The sequence below is a fragment of the Ursus americanus genome, chromosome 32, assembly GCF_024610735.1.
Source record: "Ursus americanus isolate L20-20 chromosome 32, mUrsAme1.1.p, whole genome shotgun sequence".
Lineage (NCBI taxonomy): Eukaryota > Metazoa > Chordata > Mammalia > Carnivora > Ursidae > Ursus > Ursus americanus.
Window position 1 is genome coordinate 33,190,574 of NC_142158.1, and position 27,182 is coordinate 33,217,755.

The window sequence follows — 27,182 nt, forward strand, 5'->3', positions numbered from 1 at the left end:
CCAATAAGCAAACAGTATGCCTCAGAAACTTCTGTAAATAGGAAAAAGAGGCAATTAGAAACTCTAAGAAAATAAAAAGCTAGCTAATATGAAGCTATTTACTTATTACATGGGGAATAGTTGTGAGCAAATCCATCTGATCTGAATACAGTACAATACTTCCAAGAGGGACACAAGTTAGTGACGTAGAGTATTTCCCTCACCGGACATCCAATGAATTATAGATCCGTAGTGAGCAGTGTTTACACAATCACCGTATCGTAATGAGTTTCTAGTGGTTTTTCCTTTTCAAGACCAATTCATAGTTAACACAGGGAAGATTTAACTATAAGTTACAAAACAGAAAATAAGTGTTGTAAATCTTTACAATGCCAACATGGCGGGACGGTTAACAGAAGATGGGGACAGAGAAAGGGAAATGTAGGGTGGTAATGTCTTCATACATAGTAGGGAGTCAAGGAATACTCTCTACAATTGGTGTATCAAAATACAGAGATTTAAGTATATTGTTTAATTTTAAAAGGTAAGTAGTTAGCAGAACTAAAGAGAAAAATATAACAAAAAATGAGAAATAGTTAAGTGAGCTAAATTCCTCATTCTTTACAGCGAGGAGTTAGTAAAGCTGATAAATAAACACAGATATAAAAATATTATTTATAGTTGAGACGTTATAAAAACTAAAAAAAAATAGTCAAAAGCAGTTAATTCTGAGGAATGGAGCACAAGACGGGAAGGTAAAATTTTACTTTGCACGTATATCTTTCTGTATTGTTTAAATTACTTTTCCATGCATAGTTTACATTTATAATAAAAAAGCTGATGTTAGTGTCCTACTGTATTGACACAGATTTAGGGTTCAACAATTTAGAAGACAGTAGAGAAAAGGAATCGAAGATTGGAAAGTGAAATCTTTTGGAATGAGGCTAAAGGGTACAGGATTAGATGATGTGAAAAAAGAGGGGTAAAAAGTAATTTTATAAAATCAGCTAATACATTTGCAACATGGATAAACGTCAAGGGCACACAGAGAAAGACAAATGAATACTGTATAGTCTTACTTAAACATGTAATCTTAAAAAAAAAGAACTTATGGAAACACAGAACAGGCTGGTAGTTGCCAGAGGGGTGGGAAGGGGATGGGCGAAGGGGATCAAAAAGCACAAACTTCCAGTTACAAGATCAATAGGGTCTGGGGATGGAATGTACAGCACGGTGACTACGGTAAACGAGACTGTAGTGCATATTTGAAAGTTGCTAAGAGAGTAGATCTTAAAAAGTTCTCACTGCAAGAAAGAAAACTGTGAGGTGACGGATGTGTTAACTAAGTTACTGTGGCGATCACTTCGTTATATATATCATTATCCTGTACACCTTAAACTTACACGAGGTTACATCAACTATATTTGAATAAGCTGGAAAAAACCCCAATCAGTCTATACCAAAACATGGTTATCTGTCAGAAAATGAGGCTTTATCCTGAGAGTAAAACAAGCAAAGCTCCAACGAAAGGACTTAGCATAGCAGTAAAGGACAACATCCTGCTCCAGGAGTAGAGGGTCTTATGCAGAGACCCTGGGGAATCTCATTCCCTAGTTATTTTGCAGAGGAGCGAAAATCTCTCCTTTGATTTCCCGACGAGGTAGAATGCTATCAAGAGGCACAGCTGGGATCCCTAAAGATCCTACAGAATTTCATTTATAACATGACTCACATTTATAACATGACTCACATTTATAACATGGCTCACATACTTTATTTCAAAAAAAAGGGAGGCTATAATTTTTGAAGCTAATAGAATCTTCTCTTGAGGACTGCCCTGGAGTATATTAGTTAAAGAGGAAAGGCTTTTCTCTTTTGTCGTCTGCATATCTTCTATTTCTTAACACCTAACTCGAAAATGAATGGCACACTACATTCGGTTACGCCTCCAAACATAAAGTCACAACCTTCAGTTTCATTGATTCTTAGGGGGTTAAAAGGCACTTGCCTTCTTGCTACTACTCTTGTTCTTATATTATTTATTAATCTGTAAAAACACGTATCACTATAGCATATAAGTGCTAACGCAGAAGGTTAAAAACATAAATTATTTAAATCCACCAACTAATGGAAACAAAATACCAAGAAAAGGGGAAAAAAGATGTTGATGACTTAATACAAAGCTACGGGGGTGGGGGGGGCGCCTGGGTGGCTCAGTCGGTTAAGCGTCTGCCTTCAGCTCAGGTCATGATCTCAGGTCCCTGGGATCAGCCCCCTATCAGGCTCTCTGCTCAGCAGGGAGCCTGCTCCTCCCTCTGCCTCTGCTGCTACCCCTGCTTGTGCTCTCTCACTCTCTCTCAAATAAATAAATAGATAAATCTTAAAAAAATATATATAAAGCCACTGGGAAGGATCTAAAGAGTGAATGCATTTTTGAATCAAGAAAAAAACCATTTAAATAACTATAAAACCATTATGATATATACCTGGGTCAGTAGTTAGTCAACAGTTCCTGTAAAAACCCATCCTGTATCACACCTTCAGCAGGAGAACATGAAGAGATGAGGCACCTAATTTATAACACATAAAATGACAGACGAGATGGGTGATGGTAACCAGTGAGATGTGGAAAAGATGGGGAAGCAGAGGGGCTGGCCTGTTAGCTATACACTCAGTGAGCAATGGCTCTGAAAAGATAAATGGGCAGTTGTTCATGGGCCTGGAAGGCCTTCCTGTTGTATAAAAAGGGTTCTAGGTGCTTGGAAATAAGCTAATCATTTCATTTCCCTGTTTCCATCATCTAGCTGGGCTTAGCCCTCTTTAGTAAGGCTTCATGGTACAATAGAAAGAGCCCTCCATTTTCCCTTTTATAAAATGAGGACAATATCCCACAAGGTGTTTTATGTTCAGGACAAAATAAGACAAAATACAAGAAAGTCATAGAATACTAGGTACTCAGTAATTGATAGTTTTCTTTTTCTTTTTTTTTTTTTTTTTAAGATTTCATTTATTTGACAGAGAGAGACAGCGAGAGAGGGGATCATGACCTGAGCCAAAGGCAGATGCTTAACGGCTGAGCCACCCAGGCACCCCAATAATTGATAGTTTTCTTATCCAACGGCAGAGATGGCTACAAGATGTGTGCTCCGCTGAGAAGGGGCTGCCCAGCCGGAACTATGGTTTCCAGGCCTACCAGCAGCTAGTGCGGTAAATGACTACTTCTCCTCAGTTGAATGCAAGCAGAAGGGATGGTCACTACACCAGGCCAAGGCTGTTCAGAAGGACCTGGTGTACCTTCTCTCTGTTCTTTCCCCATTTGCCAGCTAGATGCAGATGATGCTGATGAGGCCCCAGATGATGGCAGAGCCACAAGAAGGAAGATGCCTGGGTTCCTGAGTGAGTCACCTGTGGAGAAGAGCCACCTGACCACCAGGAAGGCCCATACTGCCGGCTACATGACTGAGAAACTATTGTGTTAGGGCACTGGAAATGTCGACGCCACTTTCTGTTATAGCAGCAAGTGTTACCTTAACCGACGGAAGCATTAAACGTGCTCTTTAATAATTACGATCACCATGATGGTAAGGATGTCAGGCATTGCATCACACAAGCCATCATTAATGCTGTTATGAAATCTTGGCCAAGTAAGCACACAAAAAGATGTTCGACATCATTCTCCGTGAGGAAATGCAAACTGAAACCACCACTTCACTCCCACTAGGATGGCTGTGAACAAGAAGATAGACAGTAACAAGTATTGGCAAGAAGGGGGAGAAATTAGAACCCTCCTGCATTGCTGGTGGGAATGCAAAACGGTGCAGCTGCTGCGGGAAAGTCTGGCGGTGCCTCAAAAACTTAAACACAGAGTTACCGTAAGACCCAGCAATTCTACTCCCAGGAGTATACTCAAGAGGACCGAAAACATATGTTCATACAAAGGCTTGCACAGGAATGTTCATAGCAGAAATACTCATTTTAGCCAAAAAGTGCAAACAATTCCAATGTTCATCCACTGATGAATGGATAAACAAAATGTGACATATATATTTGCATATTATTTAGTCATAAAAAAGAATGAAGAGCTGACACACAACGCAACACGAATTAAGCTTCACAAAAGTATATGTTAAGTGAAAAAAAAGCCAGAAGGAAAGATCACATACTATACGATTCTGTGCATAGGAAATGTCCAGAATATGCAAATCCATAGAAAGAAGGGAGATAACTGGGGGTGAGGGGCTGTGGCACTGTCAGAAAATGGAAAGACTGTTACTGGGTAGGAGGTTTCCTTTTGGGGGTGATGAAAATGTTTGAAACATTAGACAGTAGGTATGATTGTCCAACTCTGAAAATACACTAAAAACCACCGGACTGTACATTTAAAAGGGGGAATTGTATGACATGTGAATCATATTTCAATAATAAAAAAAGAGAAATCTTTGGGTGCCTGGATGGCTCAGTCAGTTAAGTATCTGCCTTCAGCTCAGGTCATTCAGGGTCCTGGGGTCAAGCCCCGAGGTGGGCTCCCTGCTCAGTGGGAAGTCTCCTTCTCCCTCTGCTGCCCTCCCTACCCCACTTGTGCTCTCTTTTTTTCCCCTGTCTTTCTCAAATAAATAAATACAATCTTTTTTTTTTATTTTAAAGATTGTATTTATTTATTCGACAGAGATAGAGACAGCCAGCGAGAGAGGGAACACAAGCAGAGGGAGTGGGAGAGGAAGAAGCAGGCTCATAGCGGAGGAGCCTGATGTGGGGCTCGATCCCAGAACGCCGGGATCACGCCCTGAGCCGAAGGCAGACGCTTAACCGCTGTGCCACCCAGGTGCCCCATAAATAAATAAAATCTTACAAAAAAAAAAAAAAAAAAGAGATCTCCTCTATTTGCTTTATCTTGCCTCCCAGAGAATCTGGCTCTCCACAAAAAGGCACTGAGCTCTTTTTAGATAATGACAGGGAAAAGGTATGATTCTAGGATGCTGGGAATGTGCTAAATTTTAGCTGAGTGAGTTATATGGGTATATACACGTGTACATACTCATTCTAGTCATGATCTCAGGCTGGTCAGACCCCCACAAGATCCTTCCTCCTAGCTTCTCCTACAACAATGTAAATACAAACAGAGGCCCAAAGCCATATGCATTAAATGACTAGAGACCTACAATACCAACCAAGCTTTCTTTCATTTAGGTAACAGTGTAGCTGACACTGAGATGAGATAAGTATTTATAGGTAAACCTGAGAATGATATGAGGGTGGGGAATGGAGTCCCAGAATAACTACTAAAGTGTGCATTGCATTGGCAAAATTCTGTAAGGAAGAAAAAAGTTCTAAAGGGGTAGTGTGCTACCGGTATCAGGGGTGGGGACCCAAGAGAGGATTGCATATGGAAATCCTTCTTTTCCCTGCTCAGGTACATGTCATTTTCAGGAGTCAAGTTCAAACCACCAAATAAGGAAAGCTTGTTTGATCACATAAAATAACTTCTCATCGAAGTACTTAATAGTCAAAACTGGAGTAAAGGATCATCAGGATGTTTTCATCCTCCAACCAAGAATAGAATTTGGTGACTCCATGAATCTGCATTAGAACCTTCCGAATCCATCGGAAAGACTGTCCTTTAAATTATAATAAATTCTGTTAAAAGACATAACTTACTTGCAGGAGACTTTAGTTCTGTCGGCCACCATGGTCCACTGTTGCTGGTTGGTGGAGACCTCAACATAGTAGCTGTAGCTTCGATCATCACAGTCCCAAAGCAGTAACCTGAACAAAGGAAAATACGTAAGAATGCTGTGAATGTTCCAACTGCCTGTTTCCTGACGCTGTCGGCACAAGGAAATCCATGTCTACTTTACCCCTCCTTCCTGTCTCCTTTCCCCCCCCCCCCCCCACTTCCAGGGCTGGAGAAAAGAAGTAAATCCCCAGCAAAAGTCTGGTGACAGGAGGTGGAGTCCATCTGCAGTGAGAGCCTTGTCTCTTTAGGAACTTACTTCACCAATAACCCAATCTCAGGCAGCCTATGTTCCCTGATTGGCTATGCTCTTCAGGTTGGCTGATCCGTGAGAAGATGCCCCCAAACCCTCCCTCCTGATTCATCTCCAGTTGGCTGGGCTGACCAAAAGTAACATCCCTGAGACTAGCATTCATGGAGAAATCTGTGCTTTCTAACTGATAATAACTAGTATGCCCCCAATGACCTCAATTATCATGTTTTAGAGTCCTTGTCATTCTTAGCAGACTTCTTGCATAGCTGTGGTACAATGATCTGATTTGAAGATACAAGCAAACATATATTCGTTAGTAAAACTTTCTTATTATTTAGAGATTGATTATTCGGGTTCTGTTCCTCACATCTCCTTTTTAGCTCAGATAAGAATGTGAGCATTGACTATGTGATTCCATTTACATGAAGCTCCAAAGAGACAAAATTCATCCCTGGTGACAGGAATCAGAACAGTGGTTACCTCTGGGAGAGGTAATGCTTGCAGAAGGGAATGAGGGGACCTTCCAGGATGCTGGAAGTGTGCTGATTCTGACCGAGTGGTAGTTCGTGGGTATACACACAGTAAATACCCAGTTGAGCTATACATGAAAGATGTGTGCCCTGTATGTGTGTTATTCCTCAGTTAAAAAAAAAAAAAGAATAAGAAAAGAATCTCAGTATTGTAATACAGGATTAGTCAACAGCCCAGTATTTTGCTTCTGACAGTGCCACAGTGCTGGGAGATGAGAGACCATTGTTTTCTATGATTTCAGCCTCAAAAAAAAAAAAAAGAAAGAAAGAAAGAAAGAAAGAAAGAATTATGATTTCAACCTCAAAAATTCTTCTCATACAAGGTATCTATCGTTTCACATTTGGTCGGTCACACACATTTGCTTCCTCCAAAGGCCACAACAGAAAGTGAGCTCCCTGAAGGCAGTGCCTATGTCTCACTGATCTTTCTACATCCAGGTACTCAGCATGGCGTCTCACAGAGCCTAACTCAATGAATATTTATTTGTAACAACAGTAATAAGGAGGATTATTACTACCATAGTAGCCAACATTTCTTTAATGCTTATACTGTGTACCAGACCCTATGTTAAGTGCTCTATATAATTTATTCTATTAAATGCTTCCAAAATCCCCTTAGCAAGCATTATTATTCTCATCAAATTATAGATGGTGCAAGGAAGGCTTACCACTGTTAAGTAATGTGTCTATGCTCAAACAGTTAGTGCTGGCAGATACAGGGTTCAAACCTGGTGTCCTGGCCAAAGACTGTTTCTATCATCCCTCTGCCAAGTGCTTCCTTTACTCCCAGTTTATGGACCTGGGTTCCAATTTACAACGGCAACCTATCACTCTACAAAAGTAGTTCATATTATTTGCCCCTGATCTTGCAATGATAATCAATAAAAACCCTTTGCACAAGCTTAGTTTAGTGTCGCCCATAACGCTATTATTGGGGATTAGAAATGACACTGTGTTCCCCTTACCTTTTGTTCCTTGTTTTCAAGTGTAATTTTGTTTGCTATCAATGACTAAGCCCACACTACCTAATATTTTGGAATTCATCATTTAAGTAAAGCAGGAACAGGTCCCACCTTCACTCCCTTGAGTATTCCCCTTAATCCCCCTGAGTATTTAATCTCTCGAAGTACTCTGAATGAATCATACAGGATCCCGCCCTATTGTTTTTAAGTGTCTAATAATTCTGCTCTCAGATTATACCAGCTTGCCTGATAAGAAAGTGAATCATTTCCCTCATTAGTCATTTCCTCAAGTATTATTCTAGTTTCTTAGCATTTTTATGCAGTTGGCCTGTTAATTTATATTTACGTTGGGTAACTTTTAAAAGTGTAATTTTTGTTTCTATGTTTGTCTAGCTCTTTTAAAGATTACAGAAAGATTGTTGATCTTCTTGTTTTAAAAAAATTCTACTCCAAACATATGGATTCTGTTCATAGATGTTCCATAGATGTTCTGGGCTGGGATAATTTATAACTCTGCCAGATTACAAACAAGAAAAAAGTCTTCAAATTGATTAATCAGTCTCTTTACTTAACAACCCTGGTAACAGGCTTTTCGGGAGACGACAACATGGAGGCTATTTCCCCAGTGAGATTTTGGATTATTTGTGGAGACCCAGGTTCACCATAATCCCTGCCGTTGTGGATAATCATGAATTAGTGTTTCTACCAGGGTATCTATGAAAATAATCAGGCCCTTTTGGGATCGAATCTAACCACACCTCAAAATATTTCATGGAAAAAGACTGCCCTGAGGAGATGGGGTATGAAGAAGATAAAAAGGAAGACCAATTATAAGTATCACAAATGCTCTAGTAGAAATTTCTGGAGTGATAGGATATCAAAAGAATTTTTAAAGTACTGCATATTTTGCCCCTTAGTAGCTTTTTCTATAAAGTCCTCCAACTTGTTTTGGGACAGATTTTTATTTTAAAATGAAGATCACCTGTAATTTCAATAATTTTGTAAAAACACATACACATGGTGCAAATTATTTGTAACTTGCTTCTTGCACTTCATGATTTATTATGAATACCTTTCTTCTGGATCTATCAAATTTGCTTCCTCATCGTATGTACTGGCTTCACAGAATTTCACCTTATGGATGTCCCATAATTTATTTAATCAGTTTCTTATTATCGAACACTTAGGTAGCTGGTAATATTAGATGAGTAGGAAAACTCTGTGATGAACGTTCTTAAGCTAAATCTATGACTACTGCCTGTGAAAGTTTCTGTAAGTGAAACTCCTGGGGCAGAGTAGGTCAGGCCTTGACGTGTATTACAAAAAGGCTACACACTTCTCCCCCTTCCCCCAAGCAAAAGTCTGTACTAGTTTATACTCATATTACCAGCAGCGTATAACAAAAGTTTGTTTCTGTGCATCATTGCCGACATTGTGTATTATGTTTAAAAATACTGCCAATTTGATAGATGAAATCTATGTCATTATTTTAATTTGCAGCTTTTTACTTATCATTGAACTTGACACTACCCATTTTCTACTTAATTATTTATCCTTTGTTAGTGACTTACAAGACGCCCTCTGTACTTGAAGGATATTAATCTGCCGCCTATCATAGTTTGCATGCTGAAGGTATTGATTTTTATTAGCTCAGTCTATTGGTCTTTACTTCAATAATTCCTCCTGGTAGGCCTAGACTCTTTTTTCTGAACAGCAGCCAAATACACACACCGGTTGAGACATGTCTTTTCTATTCTTCTATTAAGAGTCTCTGGGGGCTGGAAATGTGGGGTCATGGTGACTTCTGAGTGGAAAAGGGACACTGATGGATCTCAGGTTTTCAAGCCACCTACACTTCGGAGTTTTTAAGAGAGATTCTAATTCATGTGCCCGGATGAATATTTGTTTGGAATTTAGGCTTAGTCAGGAATGAAAATCCCTCTGTTGATTGAACTGAAAAAAAAGCAAGCACAGTCTAAGGACACTAAAGGAAAAACTGGCTCACTCTCTTTTTTTCCCACGGAGAAGAATTTTGTTCTAAGAAGGCACAACTGAAAAAACCACCAACTCCCTCACTTCTTCCCTTGCCGGCAGTCTGTTTCATGTCTGTGCATCTGGGATTTGTAATGTGCTGAGGCATGTTTGCTCAGGGAGCTCGCCCAGGACACACACACTCTCTCTGACCTTACTGGAGAGGCGCTCCTTAAACATATCCCCCACATCTAACACACCCCCACCCGGACGTTAGAAGCCATTCCCAGAAGGGGCCGGATAAGGAAGCCACTGCGTCTATCGGTTTAGATGAGGTCCGTACTTCGCTGTTGCCACAAACCCCTCTCCCTAATGAGCACTGCATGAAATGCCTGGTGATATTAAACGTTGTCTCCTCCATCCTCCTTCAGTCTCGTTGTGGAGTTTCCTTTAAAAGCAGTGAAGTGCTGGGCTTTTTTTAATTGATTAGCAGATGTGATTTTGCTTACATCTTCCATAAATGCTCTGGCTGGCTGCATACCATTGATTACCAGGGTTCAGTTTACAGCAACTAATTGCTCTCCTTGCTGGTGTTTTGATACAAAATTCAATAGTGAATATGTTTTCAAAACTCTTGTCTTTGCGGCTTGAGTCAGAAGTGACTTGAGGCAAACCCAGTGGACTGAGTTTTCCCTTCTTTAAAATAATTGCTCTCTCATCAGTCTGTGAAGAAAGTTTCCAAATTGTAGCATTCTAATTGGAAAGTCTGCATTATGCATGCGATGACAAACTATGTTGTGCTGAATGGCATTTTTTTCATCCCTTTCTTAAGGGATTAATTCTGTGCCAGATTGGGAACAGTGCTGAGGTTTAAATAGTTGAGATCAACAGCTTCTCCACTGAATTGGTGTCTTTTAGGTCAGCAGCAAGTATCTGTTTTGCCTGTTTCTCACTGTCCATCACGAGAGATTCCACCGGAAGGCCCGGGACCATGTCGGCTGTTGCGGCCATGTTCTTTGCCCACGCAAAAACCCACGACGAAGAGGAGACAACTGCCGGGATATTAGTAATACACTAATTTGTTATCAAATCCATTTCTAATCTCCCAGCCAAAACCAAAGATACTCTGACCTCAAAGGTCTGGAGACTATTCTTTGTTCAAGATCTTCAGAAATTAAGTTCTTTAGAAATAATCTTCTTCCGTTCAACAAATATTTACCGAGTATTGACTAAGTGGCATTAGGCAAGTCACTTCGCTTACTTGTACTTCTCCTTCATCCCTTGTGAAACGGAAGATCTAGATTCAATGGTTTCTAAGGGCTCCTCCCATTCTAACACTTTAGAATTTGCTGCGAGAGCAGCAGAGGTGCGGGGGCGGTGGTTAGAGTTCTTTCTTTGCATGTCTGTCCATTATACAGTGACTTCTCTCTATGAAAACTGTTTCTGGCCTAACCCTGAGGTGGACACGGTGGGGTTCCTGAGCTTGGTGTGTGGATCTGGGTGCATTCTGGGAAGACACATGACCCATGCTGTACCAACTGGATTTTGTTTCTCAAGAACTGAGAATTATGTAAGATTCTGGTTTAATTGGCCCTGTTCACTTAAAATGACATGATGAAAACATGGGCCATCTGGGGGTGACCCTCTTTCATCAGAGGCACAAAGAGGCAAAGAAAGTCATCTGCAGTGAGAAGCAACGAAGACAGATGATGTGGCCCAGGGAGGGGTTATCCGGGCTCCTGGCAGGATTCCAATAGCTGACCTGGGTCCGTATGAGGGCCACCAGAGTTCCCGCCCTAGTGTTCTATGAGAAATCTCCCCATCATTTTAATAAGCCTGCCATTTAATGGCTTAGGCCTTCTTTATGTGGTTTCTGAAGCTTGGAACCAAAGAGCCTAAGATAAGCTCCTAGCACAGTGCCTGAGATGGAAAGGCCACGCAACAAAGAGCAGAGGTTCCCACAATGAGGGTGACAATGATGATGAGAGGGCTCCAGGACCAGAGAGATACGAGGTGAGGAATACGGATGGTGAGGAAGCTCGCTTTGGATGGAGATCTTCACTCAAGTATGAAAGAAGATTCTTGGGGTCGCTTAAGCCTCCAACTCTTGATTTCTGCTCGGGTCATGATTTCAGGGTTGTGGGATGGAGCCCCACATCGGGGGGGGGGATTCTCCCCCGATGTTTGGGATTCTCTCTCTTCCTCTCCCTCTGCCCCTCTCCCTGCTCATGTGCCAGGACATTCTCTCTCTCTCTCTCAAATAAATAAATAAAATCTTTTTTTTTTTTTTTTTTTTTTTAAAGAAGAGGAAGGTTCTCAGTGGCAGCAGAGAGCGGCAGGGCCGCGCTGCAGGAAGAAGGTTCTCAGTGGCAGCAGAGAGCGGCAGGGCCGCGCTGCGGGAAGAAGGTTCTCAGTGGCAGCAGAGAGCGGCAGGGCCACAGTGGGCTGGAAAGGCCACCGCGTTTGGGGCAGGTTCTTCGGGGTCTGCCGAGCTGCAGGGAGGGAGCCTTGCAGAGATGCGACACTCAGCATAGCTAGTAACTCTCTTCAGCGGTGGCCCTGGGGGAGGAAAGCAGGGCCGCCAGGGACAAGGAGGATGCAGGGCAGGGTCAGGGAAGAGAAGGGCCAGAGTATTGGCCAGTTCTAGGTTGCTAAGGGATTAACCGGGGCCAAACGGGGCTGACTAACTTTCAGAAGAGAGAGGGCCTAGAGGTCGTGAAGCAAAAGGATAGATGTGGCAGACACGAAGATGAGGGAGAAGAGGAAGGAGCTGTGGTCACAGAGGGAATCTTCAGTGCTTTGGCACCTCATTCAGAAGAGCCCAGTTCCCACTCTTCTGAGGGAGGAACAAAAAGACAAACATTACATCAGAGGCTCCATTCTAATCTCTGCTACTGAGAGGCAGGGGGGAGCCTGTAACAGCTGCCAGAAAGAATTATACAGCTCCAGAGGAACAACTTTCAGGGCAGAAACTGGGATTTTCCCACAGATGAGAGGGGCCCTCACTGTCGGCTGTCACAGGGCTCAGTGACGTAGCTTCCTCCTCGGGTGGAGAGGAAGGTCAAGCTGAGATGAGTGGCGGGAGGACCACGAGCCCAGAATGAGATTCTCAGCAGCAGACTGGAGCCAAGTAACAGCGTTTTGATCGAAAGTGTGTGAGGCAGAGCAGGTGGCTGCCCTGCAGATTCCAGGCATGAGAACCCCCGAGGAGCTGCCGCCATGGGGTCCCTGCCTCTAAGTGGGCCGCAACTTTCAGGGCAAAGGGAACACCCTCCTTCTCTGACAGCAGGAGGAGGGAGACACAGGCTGCTCGCCAGATGGAGTGGGAGCTTGGAGGATCCGTTAGTCACAGGACATCAGAGAGCCTACACACTGTCTGATGCCGTATCATCTCTCATGTCTTGGACACGGAGGGCGATTCCTGCAAGAGACGAAGAAATCACGGCACTGGCTAACAATATTCTCTTGCAGCTGGCAAGGGAAAAGACAGGTGCAGGCGCTCGGTCGTCTGGCATATGTAGTTTCTGTGTTTAGTCGCTGAAGCCCCAGCATGAAGAAAAAGTGAGGAGATGCGGTAAAGTATACCCCTGGGCTTCACAGGGTAGGCTGGCTCATTGAAAAAGGAGAGAATAAGAGGAGCGGCTTTCTCTCCTATTAAAGCTGACAGTCAGTAGGGATTATACCGTACAGTATAATCCAGGTAAATTCTATGAGAGCGGAGAGACGCCAGTAAAGAACATGGCTGCAGGACAGGGCGGTATGGACAGCTGGGGGGGGACAAGATTTTCCAGAAGTGTGAGACAGTACAGAACTGCCCACTTTTCATAGCTAATTGAGACCATCACTTCACTCCTTGGAAGGGTTAAGTTTTTAATTTCAAGTTTTAGGTGATAACATAAAAGATAACACCATGCTACCAAACAGCACGGCTGCCCCTGCGATAGTCAATAGACACGGAGTGTGGAACGAACAGTGAACGACTCATCATAACCCCACCTCACATTCATGCAGACCTCACTGGTTTCAAAATGTTTTTGGATACATTATCACATGTGGGGGGAAAAAAAAGACAATTTATAATCAGCACGTTTCCTGCTCTCAATGCAAATCTATTTTCCTAAGTTACTTGGTTAATTTTCTTCCGGGGGCTACACACCGCCCAAGCAATCTTTCACAGATTACCCGGTCACTTGGCAAACCCTTTATTAATAAATAAGTTTGGGGCCTAGGCTTATGATCTAGATTTCATACTATACAGTCCAATTTGATGAAAATTCTTTCATTTTACGCTTTCCATGTGGATATATGAGAAAATTTTGTCTGGGCCGAACAGCGCTTGTGAAGAAAAGCAGTGTTCTTCTACTTTTCAAGGTGACTCTTTCTAATACAGTCCCTTCCTTAAGCAAGACGCTGGGCTCAAAACTATTGGGAACCATTTCAAATGGTCTTGTTAGATTTTAAAAGGTAAAGTCTCATTATGTTACAGGCCTTTTTAGCTGTGACACGCTAAGCGGGCATGCAGCTTTCACAGATCCTTCCCTGTGTTTAAATTTGGCATTGCCAATGTCCCTCTCGGCAGTGAAGCTGTCTTCCTTGATCTCAGCATCTTCCTCATCAGGACATGCACACAGGACGCGCATACCACTAGTGACATCGGCCCAATTTGGCTCACCAGCAGGCCCAGAAAAGGACGTGCAAGGGGTGGAAACTGAGAGGTCCTGCCCGGACCACAGGGCTTGGCTCCCTCAGTCTCAAGGCCAGCTCACTCTCCCCTGCGTTTCCTAGGAAGGCTCATCAGGGCTATTGCAACTTAAAAAGGCCAGAACTGGTTAATGGCTGAGGGCAATATGCACTTGGGCGAGGGTTTCTGTTCCCTGCTCCAATTCAGTAAAATTATTCACAGGGTTAGAGGAAGGCCCAGGCATGTTTAACAACTCAGAGCTCACTGATCTACCAACTGTGTGTCAGGGATCTTACCCCCTGGATCAGTACTCACATTTATGACCCGGAAGATGAAATGGCCCCAGCATGAGTCTTCATCCAACAGGTAGGGAGTAAAGTGTCACCTGGTTCTAGGTTCCTTATGTAACACCATCCAAAGGCCCCTCCTTTAGCTTTCAGGACCAAGCCCGGTCAGGAGGAACCACCCCGACCATGCTTCTAGGGTGTAGGGACCATGCATGGCTAATGTCCTGGTATTCCTCATGGTCCCCAGCACACCATAAGCTCTACTGAGTTGAACCGAAGGAGATAGGGGGAACAGGGCACGAGAGGATGATGGAAAGAGGAGAGGGAACTAGAGATCAATCACCCTCTAACAAAAGCCAGGTAGCTCCACCCCAGGACAGCACCTTTGGATGCTCCATTATGTTCCATTTCAATCGGAAACACCCCCCAGCCAGTCCTCCACCCCACCATTTTGGATAGTCTCACTTAAGGAGGTAATTTATGAAACGTATCAACTCTGCCGGCTATTTCATCTCCAGAGCTTATTCTCCTGCCCCTCCTCTGACCACATGCTAACATGTGTCCACATGCACACAGCCTACCAAGAAGCAGAGCCAAAGAGAAATTTAATAAGCTCCACGGCTCCTTTCTATTCCCTCGGGTCAAGTTTTCATAGGAATCTGTGACTGTGGGAGAACTCACAATTTAGCTACAGGTAGAGCTTTGTATTCCCTCAACCTGGTGATAAAGGGAGAGAATGGAAAAGGCAAAACAAAGGTGGGGAAGGCTCGACTCTGAATGTTACAGGCAAGAGAACATTCCAGCAGGGCTGAACTACAAGGCAAAAAATCCTCCTATTCAGGCATGTAATCTCTTTATTTTTTTTCTCACCAAATCTTTCCTCTGGTCTCTCTTAACGCAGCCAGTACTATTTTCCTACATTTCTCTTTCTCACCAGCCTGACCTTCTCACCCAAATCAGATATGGGTTTCAACCTTTGCTCCAGCTTTGAATCATCTTCTTTTCCCCACAGGGCACAATCTATAAAGTCCAGAGCTCTTGCCGAAAATGATTTGAAAGCACTTGCCCATCCAATCCAGGCCCTCGTCCTCCTGCAACCGTACCACCTGTGCCCACCATTGCTTGTTCCTCTTTCATATCCTCTCTCTGCGAAATTGCTGCCCCCCAACCCCACCCCTGGAGGTGTGGTCCCCAATCTCCTCTTCGTCCTGCTAGGTCCCGCACAATGAAATGCTCGGCTGCCCTCTTTCCCCTTCTTTGCCTGGTCTCACTTCCTCCCTCTCGGTCCCTTTGTTAATGTTAACTTCCTCCACGAAATTGCTGTGAAGGCTTTCACCTGAAGACAGCTACGCTCTAAAGCAGAAAAATAAAACTGTAATAACTTACAAGTGCTACAGAATTAAACACTTAGAGTAGACTATTCTATTTGAAGTCTGAGGTGTCTGACAAATCATTATCCTCCGTGTGGTACACGACTTACGACTAAAATAAAGACCACATTAGTGAGACTAATAATAGTAACATCTTCACCAATACATAAAAGTGAGAATTCTAACTATGAGTTCTTATAAACAAAAGATAATTAATCAATTTAATATGTAACTATGTGATAAGTCTTTTGAAGCATGGCAAGAAGCAAGGGAAAAAAAGCAAGATTTTATATAATTTTTTTGTAACGGCTAGAGGGGAAAAAATGGCTAATTATGTTTTTCAGTGGAATTCTTTTGATCACTAGCCACTTGGTACAGTTTTCTTGATCCAGGTCTTCAAAGCTGGGATCATAAGTTTTAATTCAAACATTTTCAGTTGAACATTAACCACTCTAACTTTTCTAGCTGCTAAACAGCTGTAATCAGATCAAACTCGTGTGGGTTATAGGACCAAAGGCTAAACACGCTTGCCTTTTTTTTTTTTTCTGGAATCACCTCTCCTATCTCCCCCCCTCCCCACCGAGTGGGAGGTCCCGGCAAAGGCTCCGAATGCAGAGGGGGTTCGGTTCTCCCCCCTGCTGCAGAAGATGTGAGAATGCAGTTTTCTGTCTCATAAATACTCTCCAGAATTACACAGCAGCTCCCCCCTCCCTCCCACATTTGTTTGGTTGAAGGAGCATCAGACAGGAAAAACACCCTCTCCTTAGAATGTGTTCTGTAAGAGCTGCCGTTTTAGAACTAACCCTCCCAGGTGCCAACATGAATATTCACCAGAGTGTACCGAGCTCAGGGGCTGGTCTCCACGCCATGTACACTAATCCTTCAGAACGTATTCCAGGCAAGCTACCAGGGTAAACTCCTGTACAGAACCCGGGCTTTCCGATGATGGATATTGGATGGCTGAAAGGGGAAAATCTGAGTGAAGGAGGCAGAGATGAATAAATCACTCATATCTGTCCATGGCCCTGCTGCAGCTAGACCTTGCCGTTTTGACTCAAGCACAGCATGAGGCTGCATTAGAATGCTGCACTCTGTGAATTAAAGGGTTTCTTTTGTTCATCTGGCTTATCCTCTCTCATCAAGAAGAACAAACATTTCTCTCCCTTCTGCCCCATAACCCTATCAGCTCACCCCTTTGTTACTTTCTTTGTATTTTGGCTGATACGAGGGGCATGGACATCCTGAGAGCACAGTCCTAGTCCCACGCAGGCACCCAACGTGTGTATGCACATGTCCCTGTGTGTGAACACACACACACCCACACCCACACCCACACACACCCCACACCCCTCTATATCACTGCCCTGACTCACATTCAGAAAGGATTAAGAATGCTTATAAGCCAGGGAAGGAATCACACCCAAGGTAGTGAGATCTCAGGTCTCCCAGGATCCTCCCACTCTGGCACCAAATCCTAAAAGTCAACATTGATATTCATGCCAAGAGGCCGAAGGGCACCTGGCTAAGGCAGCCTGTCTGAGTCACACATGGGACTGTCGTAACCCATGCTCTTCAGATAACCAATGTTTAGGTGTCAGAGGCTGGGAGGCACCCCTGGGGTAACCTCCGAAGCGCTGGTGCTGGGAATTATTCCAGCTTTCGGCACACTTTGTACCCTGATTAGCTGGGGCATTCAGGTGGTTAGGAGCTCCTGGTAGCTCAAAGGAAGAAGGAGCACGAACAGGGAAGAAGAAAACAGTGTGGTTTCAGCGACACTCTGGGTCAAATCTCCTCAGCCTAGTGGAGCAGGAAAAGCTCCACTGACTCTCCCACAGCCTCTGATGGGACACAAGGACATCGCTAGGCAATCCGGCATAACTAGTAGTGGCAGGAGATGGGAGACACGAGGCTCAACTCTGCCTCTGTCTTGGAGCCTATACTCTCAGATTTAGAATCTGTTACATGGGGTGCGGGTAGGGGAAGACAGGGAGATGAATTTTAATGTTGGTGATTTGTGGTTCCTTTTATTTTAAAGTGTTTTTTTTAAATTACAAAGTAATACATAACAAAGCCTTTGGTACTTATAAAGTATCCACTCTGAAAAGGCATTATACTAATTGTAAAAAAATGTAAACCAATATTTTCAAGAATGTTCTTTAGTAGCAGAACCCCTTGACAAACAACATCTTAGAAGAACCTCAATCTCCGTAAGAGAGAAAAGCAGTAGTGCTCTAAGGTCAGAGTTAGGGCTGAAGTCCTCTCCGCCAGGCTTCCTCCCAGCCCCTCCTTGGGTCAGCCCCAAGGCTCACCTCCTACAAACACAGCAGGGAAAACCACCGGGTCATGGTGTGCACCTTGTTCCCAAACTAAACACTAATATTAATATTCATACCTTTTAAAAACAGGCTTGTAAGTATTATTACTCACATACTGTGACACTATAAAAGGCAAATGGACTTTCCTAATTCTTCACTTTCACCTATGAACCACAGCTGTTAGTGAGGAAAGGAACTGGATAGATTAAGCATTGGTAAATGGTGGCCCATAGCTGCCTATTTTTGTAAATAAAGTTTTATCGGAACACAGCCATGCCCACTCAGCAGAGTTGAGCAGTTGTGACAGAAACTATGGCTTACAAAGTCTAAAATATCCACTTCCTGGCCCTTTCCAGAAAAAGTTTGCTGGCACTGGGATTAAACAGAAAACTAAAGCTGTTCCTTATTGAGCAGTAAAGAGTTATGGCACCAAGGCAAGAAATAAAGGTATAGTTTAAACTAAGGCTGAGCTCAGCCTAGAAATGTCTAAAATCTTTCTTCTGTTGAAAGTGTTTCAACAGATTTTCATGTAGCAAATTCCACGTGGAGTTTTTGGATTCTGCTATAGTCCTAATCCTATCTTTGTTACTGTGACAACTGTCCTGACAATTTTTGGCTTGCCTTTCACCCCACATTTCTGGTATTTCTCCTAAGGGTAAAAGAGTAAGAAGGGAAGTAAGACCGGGGCAGGGGGGAGGAGCTCCAATTAAAAATAAAAACCTGAAAACCATTCCCAAATCTCTCCTGCCTGAACGGATGAAGTGCCCAGGAGCCAAGTCCTCAAACTGAAGACGTGTGCACACGGGACAGTCACTGACCACCACCCTCCAGATGGCATGGGAATCGTAGGACAGGACAAAGAAGTGACAGGGACGTTTGAAGTCAATAAACAATACACACACACACACGTTATACAGTCACCGATAAGGTAGTTAATATGACAGCAGTAAGAGAATGTATTAGTTACAGAGGAAGATGACACCGCAGGCTAAACCACACTAATTAGGCAGACAGAGTTGAGCTGTTTATGGGTCACCAGGAGAAGACAGATTTGTACGGATCCACCCCGTGCTATCTCTCTGGCTCTTTCTACTGTGAGTTTAAAAAGCATCTTACAGATAGCCGACTGACCGGGGTATACTCTATGACCACAGAACAATAAAAGCCTTACAGTGCTTGGCGTGTTAACGGAACTATTCACTTGGAATCTTTAATGAAACCAATTTTAAATGGACGACTCTATTTAACATGTTCTTCCCAAACAGTTGCAACTGATCTCCATGACTTTTCTACTTTTTCTTTGAGTCTAAAATACACAGCTAAAATCTCACTACAGTGAACAATCAGGACTAAGCCATTTACCTGTTCCACCAAGAAGCCTGTTATCAACAAGATATTATTTATGTGGTTTACCACCAATTCTCAAACAATTCCCTATAGAAAATGCTTTATGTCTTTCTAAGAGGGCTATGATAAGCTTCCTAATAAAGATACTATTTGATTATAAATGCTATTTATTTATTTAAGTTAAAAAAAAATTGAGCGTGGAGCCCAATACAGGGCTTGAACTCACAACCCTGAAATCGAGACCTGAGGTGATATCAAGAGTTGGATGCTTAACTGACTGAGCCACCCAGGTGCTCTGCTTTATTACTATTTTTTTAACCTCCAGGAAGAAAGGTGTGCACTAGGCACGAGAGGACAATTAAATGGTATATTCCTAAGGGACTTAGGAATAAAATCTATTACACTAGACCACAACTACCCTTTTGCACAAGCTTCTTGAGGTATGTACATGCCAGTTCCAGCAAGTCAGAAGCAAAAGGACTTAACTGGTAGTAGGATTTTTGGCTCAAACCTCTTACGCAAAAGGCATAAGACATGGAGCACTCCCTATTCCCAAGTTGGTTACGCCTCAGCAGTTTCAATCAAAGCAAGCCTGGTGGCCTGCCCTGTCCCTTCTTCAACACCCAGAACTTATTCTTGGTTCTTATCACTACAATTTAAGGAAGGATCAACCCAAATAGTACTATGGAAACAGTGAGTAAGAAAGAGACCGTTGGTTCCTGCTGTCGGGCACTGAACTGTCCCCGAGCTGAGGCAGTAACCTTACCCTGGCTGCCCTAAAAATAAAAGAGGAAATAAGAGTGCCCAAGGAGGGGCGCCTGGGTGGCTCAGTTGGTTAAATGTCTGCCTTCGGCTCAGGTCATGCATGATCTCAGGGTCCTGGGATATAGACCCATGTCAGGCTCCCTGCTCAGCAGAGAGTTTGCTTCTCCCTCGCCTTCTGTGCTCTCTCTCATTCTCTCTCAAATAAATAAATAAAATCTTTTTTAAAAAAAAGAAAATAAACCCCCGCATTTATTAAAAAAAAAAAAAGGAAGGAAGGAAGGAAGAAAGCAAACACAGATGATCAGTAATCCCGCTTGGTTTGGATCAGAACTACCCAGTGAGTAGAAACATGTTTTTTATTTACAGAATGTTTTTGAAGCTGAGAATAATATAAAATACAATTATTATATTTACTGTTTTGGATACATCCAGAAGCTATAAGCTTAAGGGGCACCTTTAAAAAATAAATGGAAAAAAAAAACCCTGCTGAATTGCATACTTTAATTTTTTAAAAAATATCTATCTATCTATCTATCTATCTATCTATCTATCTATCTATCTATCTTAGAGGGGCAGGGAAGAGCAGAGGGAAAGGGAGAGAGAAACCTTTTTTTTTTTTATTTTTTTTATTTTTTTATTTGCCAGAGAGAGAGAGAGGGACCAAATGAACACAAGCAGGGGGCAGGGGGAGCAGCAGACTCTCTGCTGAGCAAGAAGCCCAATGTGGCACTCGATCCCAGAACTCTGGGATCATGACCTGAGCCGAAGGCAGACGCTTAACCAACTGAGCCACCCAGGCATCCGTGAATTGTATACTTTAAACGGTAAATTACATGATATATGACTTACATCTTAATAAGGCTGTTTAAAAAAAAAACCAAAGAGACCACATGAAATATGGGGAGTTATAACTTCCAAGGTAGATGTGAAGTGTCAAGCAGGAGGGAGGGCTCTAATGGAGGAACTGCTGACTGGATGAGCCAACCCCTTACCGTGACCCTCTGCCTCTTCTCCAACCTTGCTGGGGCTGAGCACATGACACAGTTCCACCTCACTCAGCGGAAGTCAGCTAGGTGGAGTTCCAAATAGAGCTTGGGCGTTTCCTAATAAAAAGCTACAGAGTTGGTTGGCAGGGCTCTTTACTCTTTGCCCTCTCCTTCTTCCTGCCTAAATGCAGACAAGGTAGTTAAAGGACTTCGAAGAGATCACTTTACTCTGAGGCAAAAATGCATGTGAAAAAGACCAAGAAAACTGAAGAGCTCGCTGACTTGCAGAACTAATGCCAGCCACGTCCACCTGTGGACATTTTGTTATGTACAACCCACGCAAAGAAGCGAAAGCAAAACAAACAAAACACATTTAAAAAGTCTTAATCCGGTTCTCTGTTATCTGCGGCTAAATGCTGCCCACATATAACCTCCTTTGGAGCAAACGAAGGCTAGTAATAAAAACAAATGTTGTCAAGGCTTAGCGCAACATTTAATGAAAGTGTCTATAATTTACAACCTTAGGAAAGAGGATGGGTTGAACCAGAAGGTGTGATGTCTTCTCTCATTTTCTTTTTAAGGCCATAGGAGGCTCTGTAAAGATTGTGCAACACACTGGAATCTTCCCAGCCAGAGTTTTAGCTCCTGCTGCATTGTCACGTTCATGGTGGGGAGAAAAAGAGAAGGCACTCAATTATATTATACTTTGGTTTCTTCACCTCTTACATGGAGACAATGAAGAAGCTACAGCTTCAGAGCTACTGTAAGACATGGCAAGGAAAAGAACCATTAGCCATTTCTAAACATTAAACCGTATGGAAAATCTGAAAAGTCTAGACTGGGGTATCATTTACAGTAAAAGAATAATGTGGCAAGGCTGGTAATATCATCATTGAGGGACATGGTTTTGGATATCATAAGGCAAAAGAAAGAAAGAGGATCCTACTGTTAGGTCTTAAGGGGGGAAGGAAAGAAAATCCAAGGAGAAGTAAAAGCATACTCTGCATTTATCTAGGTAACCAATACCCCTTATACTGAATCTAATACATTGTTGAAAGAGGCAACGCAGCAGAAAGACAAAAAAGATTCCTCAGCTGGACCTCAGCCCCTGAGTGTCCAGGAAAGTTGCTGAAAGGAGTCCCAAAGGGGCACCAATCAGCCTGTCATCATAATCATTTTTTCCTTGGAGAAGGATGCGAAATGGAAGTGGACAGAGGGGAGAGGAAAGAAGGGGAAGTGGAAGGATTTTTCTTGATCTCAGGGCTTCTGCTGGTTCAAAATGTTTTGATCAAGTGCCTCTGTGGTTATCAGTTTACGAAGGGCTAAGCTTAAAAAAAAAAGAGAGAGAGATTGCATCAGGTGCTACCAAGAGGCCCCCAAAGCAACTTAACAAGGTGACAAAATTGGGTTCCTAGGGGAAAAAATATCTCTGATTTAAGGGTACCTGAGGAATGGAGGTTTTCAAAGGTAGACTGCTGCATTGAATTAATTCAAGGATTAACCTTAAGTGGCTATGACCCTTCATCAGTTTTCAGAATAGCTTTATTCACTTAATACTCAAAATATATACTTAAGCAATTTGATGTATTAAATTTGTAGAAATTTGGGGCTATTTGCTGAAAGCCCTATGCTTCCGTAAGCTCTCATGAGAATAGCCACGTTTCTGTGACCCTGTACGGCCCATGGAGGTGGGGGGGGCTGGGGAGCAGCGTGGAAAGCATCTGCCAAAGTGAAACCACAGAAAGGGTAGGTTAATGCTTTCCTTTTATTTGCTCTTCCAAGGTGAATGATTCTGGTGTTAAAAATGGTTGTTTAAAGAACTATTGGTGAAGTAGTATTTGTTTTAGAGGGTCTATTTTTTTTAAGTTCTAATTTTAATTTTATTTAATTTTAATTCGTTAGTTAATAAACAGTGTTACATTAGTTGCAGGTGTACAATATAGTGACTCCATACATCCATGCACCACTCTGTGCTTATCACGAGAAGTGTGCTCCTTAATCCCCATCACCTGTTTCCCCCATTCCCCACCCCTCCCCTCTGGTACCCATCATTTTTTTCTATATAGTTCAGAGTCTGTTTCTTGGTTTGTTTCTCTCTCTCTTCTTCCCATCGCTTGTTTGTTTTGTTTCTTAAAGTCCACATATGAATGAAGTCATATGGTATTTGTCTTTCTCTGACTTACTTTGCTTGGCATTATATTCTCTAGCTCCATCCATGTTGTCGCAAATGGCAAGATGAAGTTCTTTTGTATTCCACTGTATATATACACCACATCTTCTTTATCCATTCATCAGTCGATGGGCACTTGGACTCCTTCCATATCTTGGCGATTGTAAATAATGCTGCTATAAACATCAGGGTGCATGTATCCTTCTGAATTAGTGTTTTTGCATTCTTTCGGTAAATATCCAGTAGTGCAACTGCTGGATCCTAAGGCAGTTCTATTTTTAACTTACTGAGGAACCGCCATACTGTTTTCCAGAGTGGCTGTGCCAGTTTGCATTCCTACCAACAGTGTACCAGTGTTCCTTCTTCTTCACATCCTCACCAACAGCTGTTTCTCATGTTTTTTATTTTAGCCATTCTGACAGGTGGGAGGTGATACCCTCATTGTTGTTTGATTTGCATTTCCCTGATGGTACGTGATGATGCACATCTTTTCATGTGTCTGTTGGCCGTCTATATGTCTTCCCTGGAGAAATATCTACTCATGTATTCTGCCCATTTTTTAATTGGTTTATTTGTTTTTTAGGTGTTGAGTTTTATAAGTTCTTTGTATATTTTGAATACTAACCCTTTATCAGATATGTCATTTGCAAATATCTTCTCCCATCCTGTAGATTGTTTTTAGTTTTGACTGTTTCCTTCACTGTGCAGAAGCTTCATATTTTTATATAGTCCCATTTTGCTTTTGTTCCCCTTGCCACAGGAGATGTATCTAGAAAAATGTTGCTATGGCCAATGTCGGAGAAATTACTGTTGTGCTCTCTTCTAGGATTTTTATGGTTTCAGGTCTCACATTTCGGTCTTTTATCCCTTTTGAATTTATTTTTGTGTATGGTATAAGAAAGTGATCCAGTTTCTTTCTTTTGCATTGTTGCTGTCCACTTTTCTCAACACCATTTGTTGAAGAGACTGTCCTTTTCCCATTGGATATTCTTTCCCACTTTGTTGAAGATTAGTTGGCTATATAGTTGTGGGTTTATTTCTGGGTTTTCTATTCTGTTCTATTGATCTGTGTGTCTATTTTTGTGCCAGTACCATACTGTTGTGATTACTACAGCTTTGTAATATAACTTGAAGTCTGGAATTGTGATGCCTCCAGCTTTGCTTTTCTTTTTCAAGATTGCTTTGGCTATTCAGGGTCTTTTGTGGTTCCATACAAATTTCAGGAATGTTTGTTCTAGTTCTGTGAAAAATGCTGTTGGTATTTTGTTGGGGATTACATTAAATGTATAGATTGCTTTGGGTAGTATAGACATTTTAACAATATTTGTTCTTCCAATCCATGAGCATGGAATGTTTTTCCCTTTCTTTGTGTCATCTTGAATTTCTTTCATCACTGTTTCATAGTTTTCAGAATACAGGTCTTTCACCTTGTTGGTTAGGTTTAATCCTAAGTATCTTAGCATTTTGGGTACAACTATCCATGGGACTGATTCCTTAATTGCTCTTTCTGCTGCTTCATTACTGGTGTATAGAAATGCAACAGATTTCTGTACATTGATTTTGTACCCTAAGACTTTACTGAATTGGTTTACCAGTTCTAGCAGTTTTTTGGTGGAGTCTTTTGGGTTTTCTATATATAGTATCAGGTCATCTGCAAATAATGAAAGTTTTACTTTTTCCTTACCGATTTGGATGCCTCTTATTTCTTTTTGTTGTCTGACTGCTATGGCTAGGACTTCCAGTACTATGTTGAATACAAGTGGTGAGAGTGGACATCCTTGACGTATTCCTGACCTTAGAGGAAAAGCTCTCAGTTTTTCCTCTTTGAGGATGACGTGAGCTGTGGGTTTTTCATAGATCCTTTATTATGTTGAGATATGTTCCCTCTAAACCTGCTTTGTTGAGGGATTTCATCATGAATGGATGTTGTACTTTGTCAAATGCTTTTTCTGCATCTATTGAAATGATCATGTGGTTCTTATCCTTTCTCTTACTGATGTGATGCATCACGTTGATTGATTTGCGAATATTGAGCCACCCTTGCAATCCAGGAATAAATCCCACTTGACTGTGGTGAACGACTTTAATGTGTTGTGGTTTCAGTTTGCTAGTGTTTGACTGAGGGTTTTTGCACTTATGTTCATCAGAGATACTGGCCTGTAGTTCTCTTTTTCTGTGGTGTCTTTCTCCAGTTTCGGTATTAGGGTAATGCTGGCCTCATAGAGTGAATTTGGAAGTTTTCCTTTTCTTTTTTGGAATAGTTCGCGATAAATATGTACTCACTCTTCCTTATTAAATGTTTGCTAGAATTCACCTGTCAAGCCATCTAATCCTGGATTTTTGTTTGTTGGGAGATTTTTAATCACTGATTCAATTTCTTTGCTGGTTATCAGTCTGTTCAAATTTCCTATTTTTTCCTGTTTCAGTTTTGGCAGTTTATATATTTCTAGGCATTTATCCATTTCTTCTAGGTTGTCCAATTTGTTGGCATACAATTTCTCATAACATCTTCTTCTGTCTTTCTGCAGTGTTGTTATTTTCCCGCTCTCATTTGGGGTTTTATTTATTGGAGTCCTCTCTCTTTTTTTCTTGATACATCTGCCTAGAGGTTTATCAATTTTATCAATATTTTCAAAGAACCAGCTCATGGTTTCACTGATCTGTTCAATTGTTTTTTTAGTTTCTATATCATTTATTTCTGCTCTGATCTTTATTATTTCCTTTCTTCTGCTGGTCTTGAGCTTTGCTTGTTGTTCTCTTCCTAGCTCCTCTAGGTGTAAGGTTAGGTTGTTTATTTGAGATTTTTCTTGCTCCTTGAGGTAGGTCTGTATCACTACGAACTTCCCTCTTAGAACCGCTTTTGCTGCATCCCAAAGGCTTTGGATGGTTGTGTTTTCATTTTCATTTGCTTCCATGTTCTTTTAAATTTTCTTCTTTTATTTCCTGGTTGACCCACACTGTTTAGGAGCATGTTATTTAACCTCCACGTATTTGTGGAATTTCCAGATATTTTTTTTGTGGTTGATTTCTAACTTCAAAGTGTTTTGGTCAGAAAAGATGCATGGTATGATTTTGATTATTTTGAACTTGTTGAGACTTGATTTGTGACCTAGTATATGATCTATTCTGGAGAATGTCCCATGTATACTTGAAAAGAATGTGTATTCTGCTGTTTTAGGATGGAATGTTCTAAATATATCTGTTAAATCCATCTGGTCCACTGTGTCATTCAGAGCCGCTGTTTCCTGGTTGATTTTGTTTAGATGATCTGTCCATTGATATAAGTGGGGTGTTAAAGTCCCCTACTATTATTATACTATTATCGATTAGTTCCTTCATGTTTGTTATTAACTGTCATACGTATTTGATGTTGGGTACATAAATATTTACAATTGTTATATCTTCTTGTTGGATTGTTCCCTTTATTATTATATAGTGTCCTTCTTTGTCTTTTTTTTTAGAGTCTTTGTTTTAAAACCTATTTTGTCTCATATAAGTAATTGCTACTCCAGCTTTCTTTTGACATCCATTTGCATGATAGATGTTTCTCCATTCCCTTACTTTCTTTTTTTTTTTTTTAAGATTTTATTTATTTATTAGAGAGATAGCCAGCGAGAGAGGGAACACAAGCAGGGGGAGTGGGAGAGGAAGAAGAAGGCTCCCAGCGGAGCAGGGAGCCCGGCGTGGCGCTCGATCCCAGAACACCGGGATCACGCCCTGAGCCGAAGGCAGACGCTTAATGACTGAGCCACCCAGGCGCCCCTCCATTCCCTTACTTTCAATCTGTAGGTGTCTTTAGGTCCAAAATGAGTCTCTTGTAGGCAGCATATAAATG

At 42.0% G+C, this 27,182-nt stretch overlaps 1 protein-coding gene across 6 annotated transcripts in view; it reads right to left on the bottom strand.

Moving 5' to 3' along the window:
- Nucleotides 1-27,182, bottom strand: part of BTBD9 (BTB domain containing 9) — a 407,526-nt gene that overhangs the window by 72,900 nt on the left and 307,444 nt on the right. For 5 of the 6 annotated variants that reach the window (XM_045786315.2, XM_045786316.2, XM_045786314.2 and 2 more), the window contains exon 9: nt 5,635-5,742. In XM_045786315.2, coding sequence (XP_045642271.1) covers nt 5,635-5,742 — 108 coding nt within the window. Of the gene's footprint in view, nt 1-5,634; nt 5,743-21,560; nt 21,826-27,182 lie in introns of those variants that run through there. The other variant, XM_087858210.1, reaches the window with a different exon arrangement.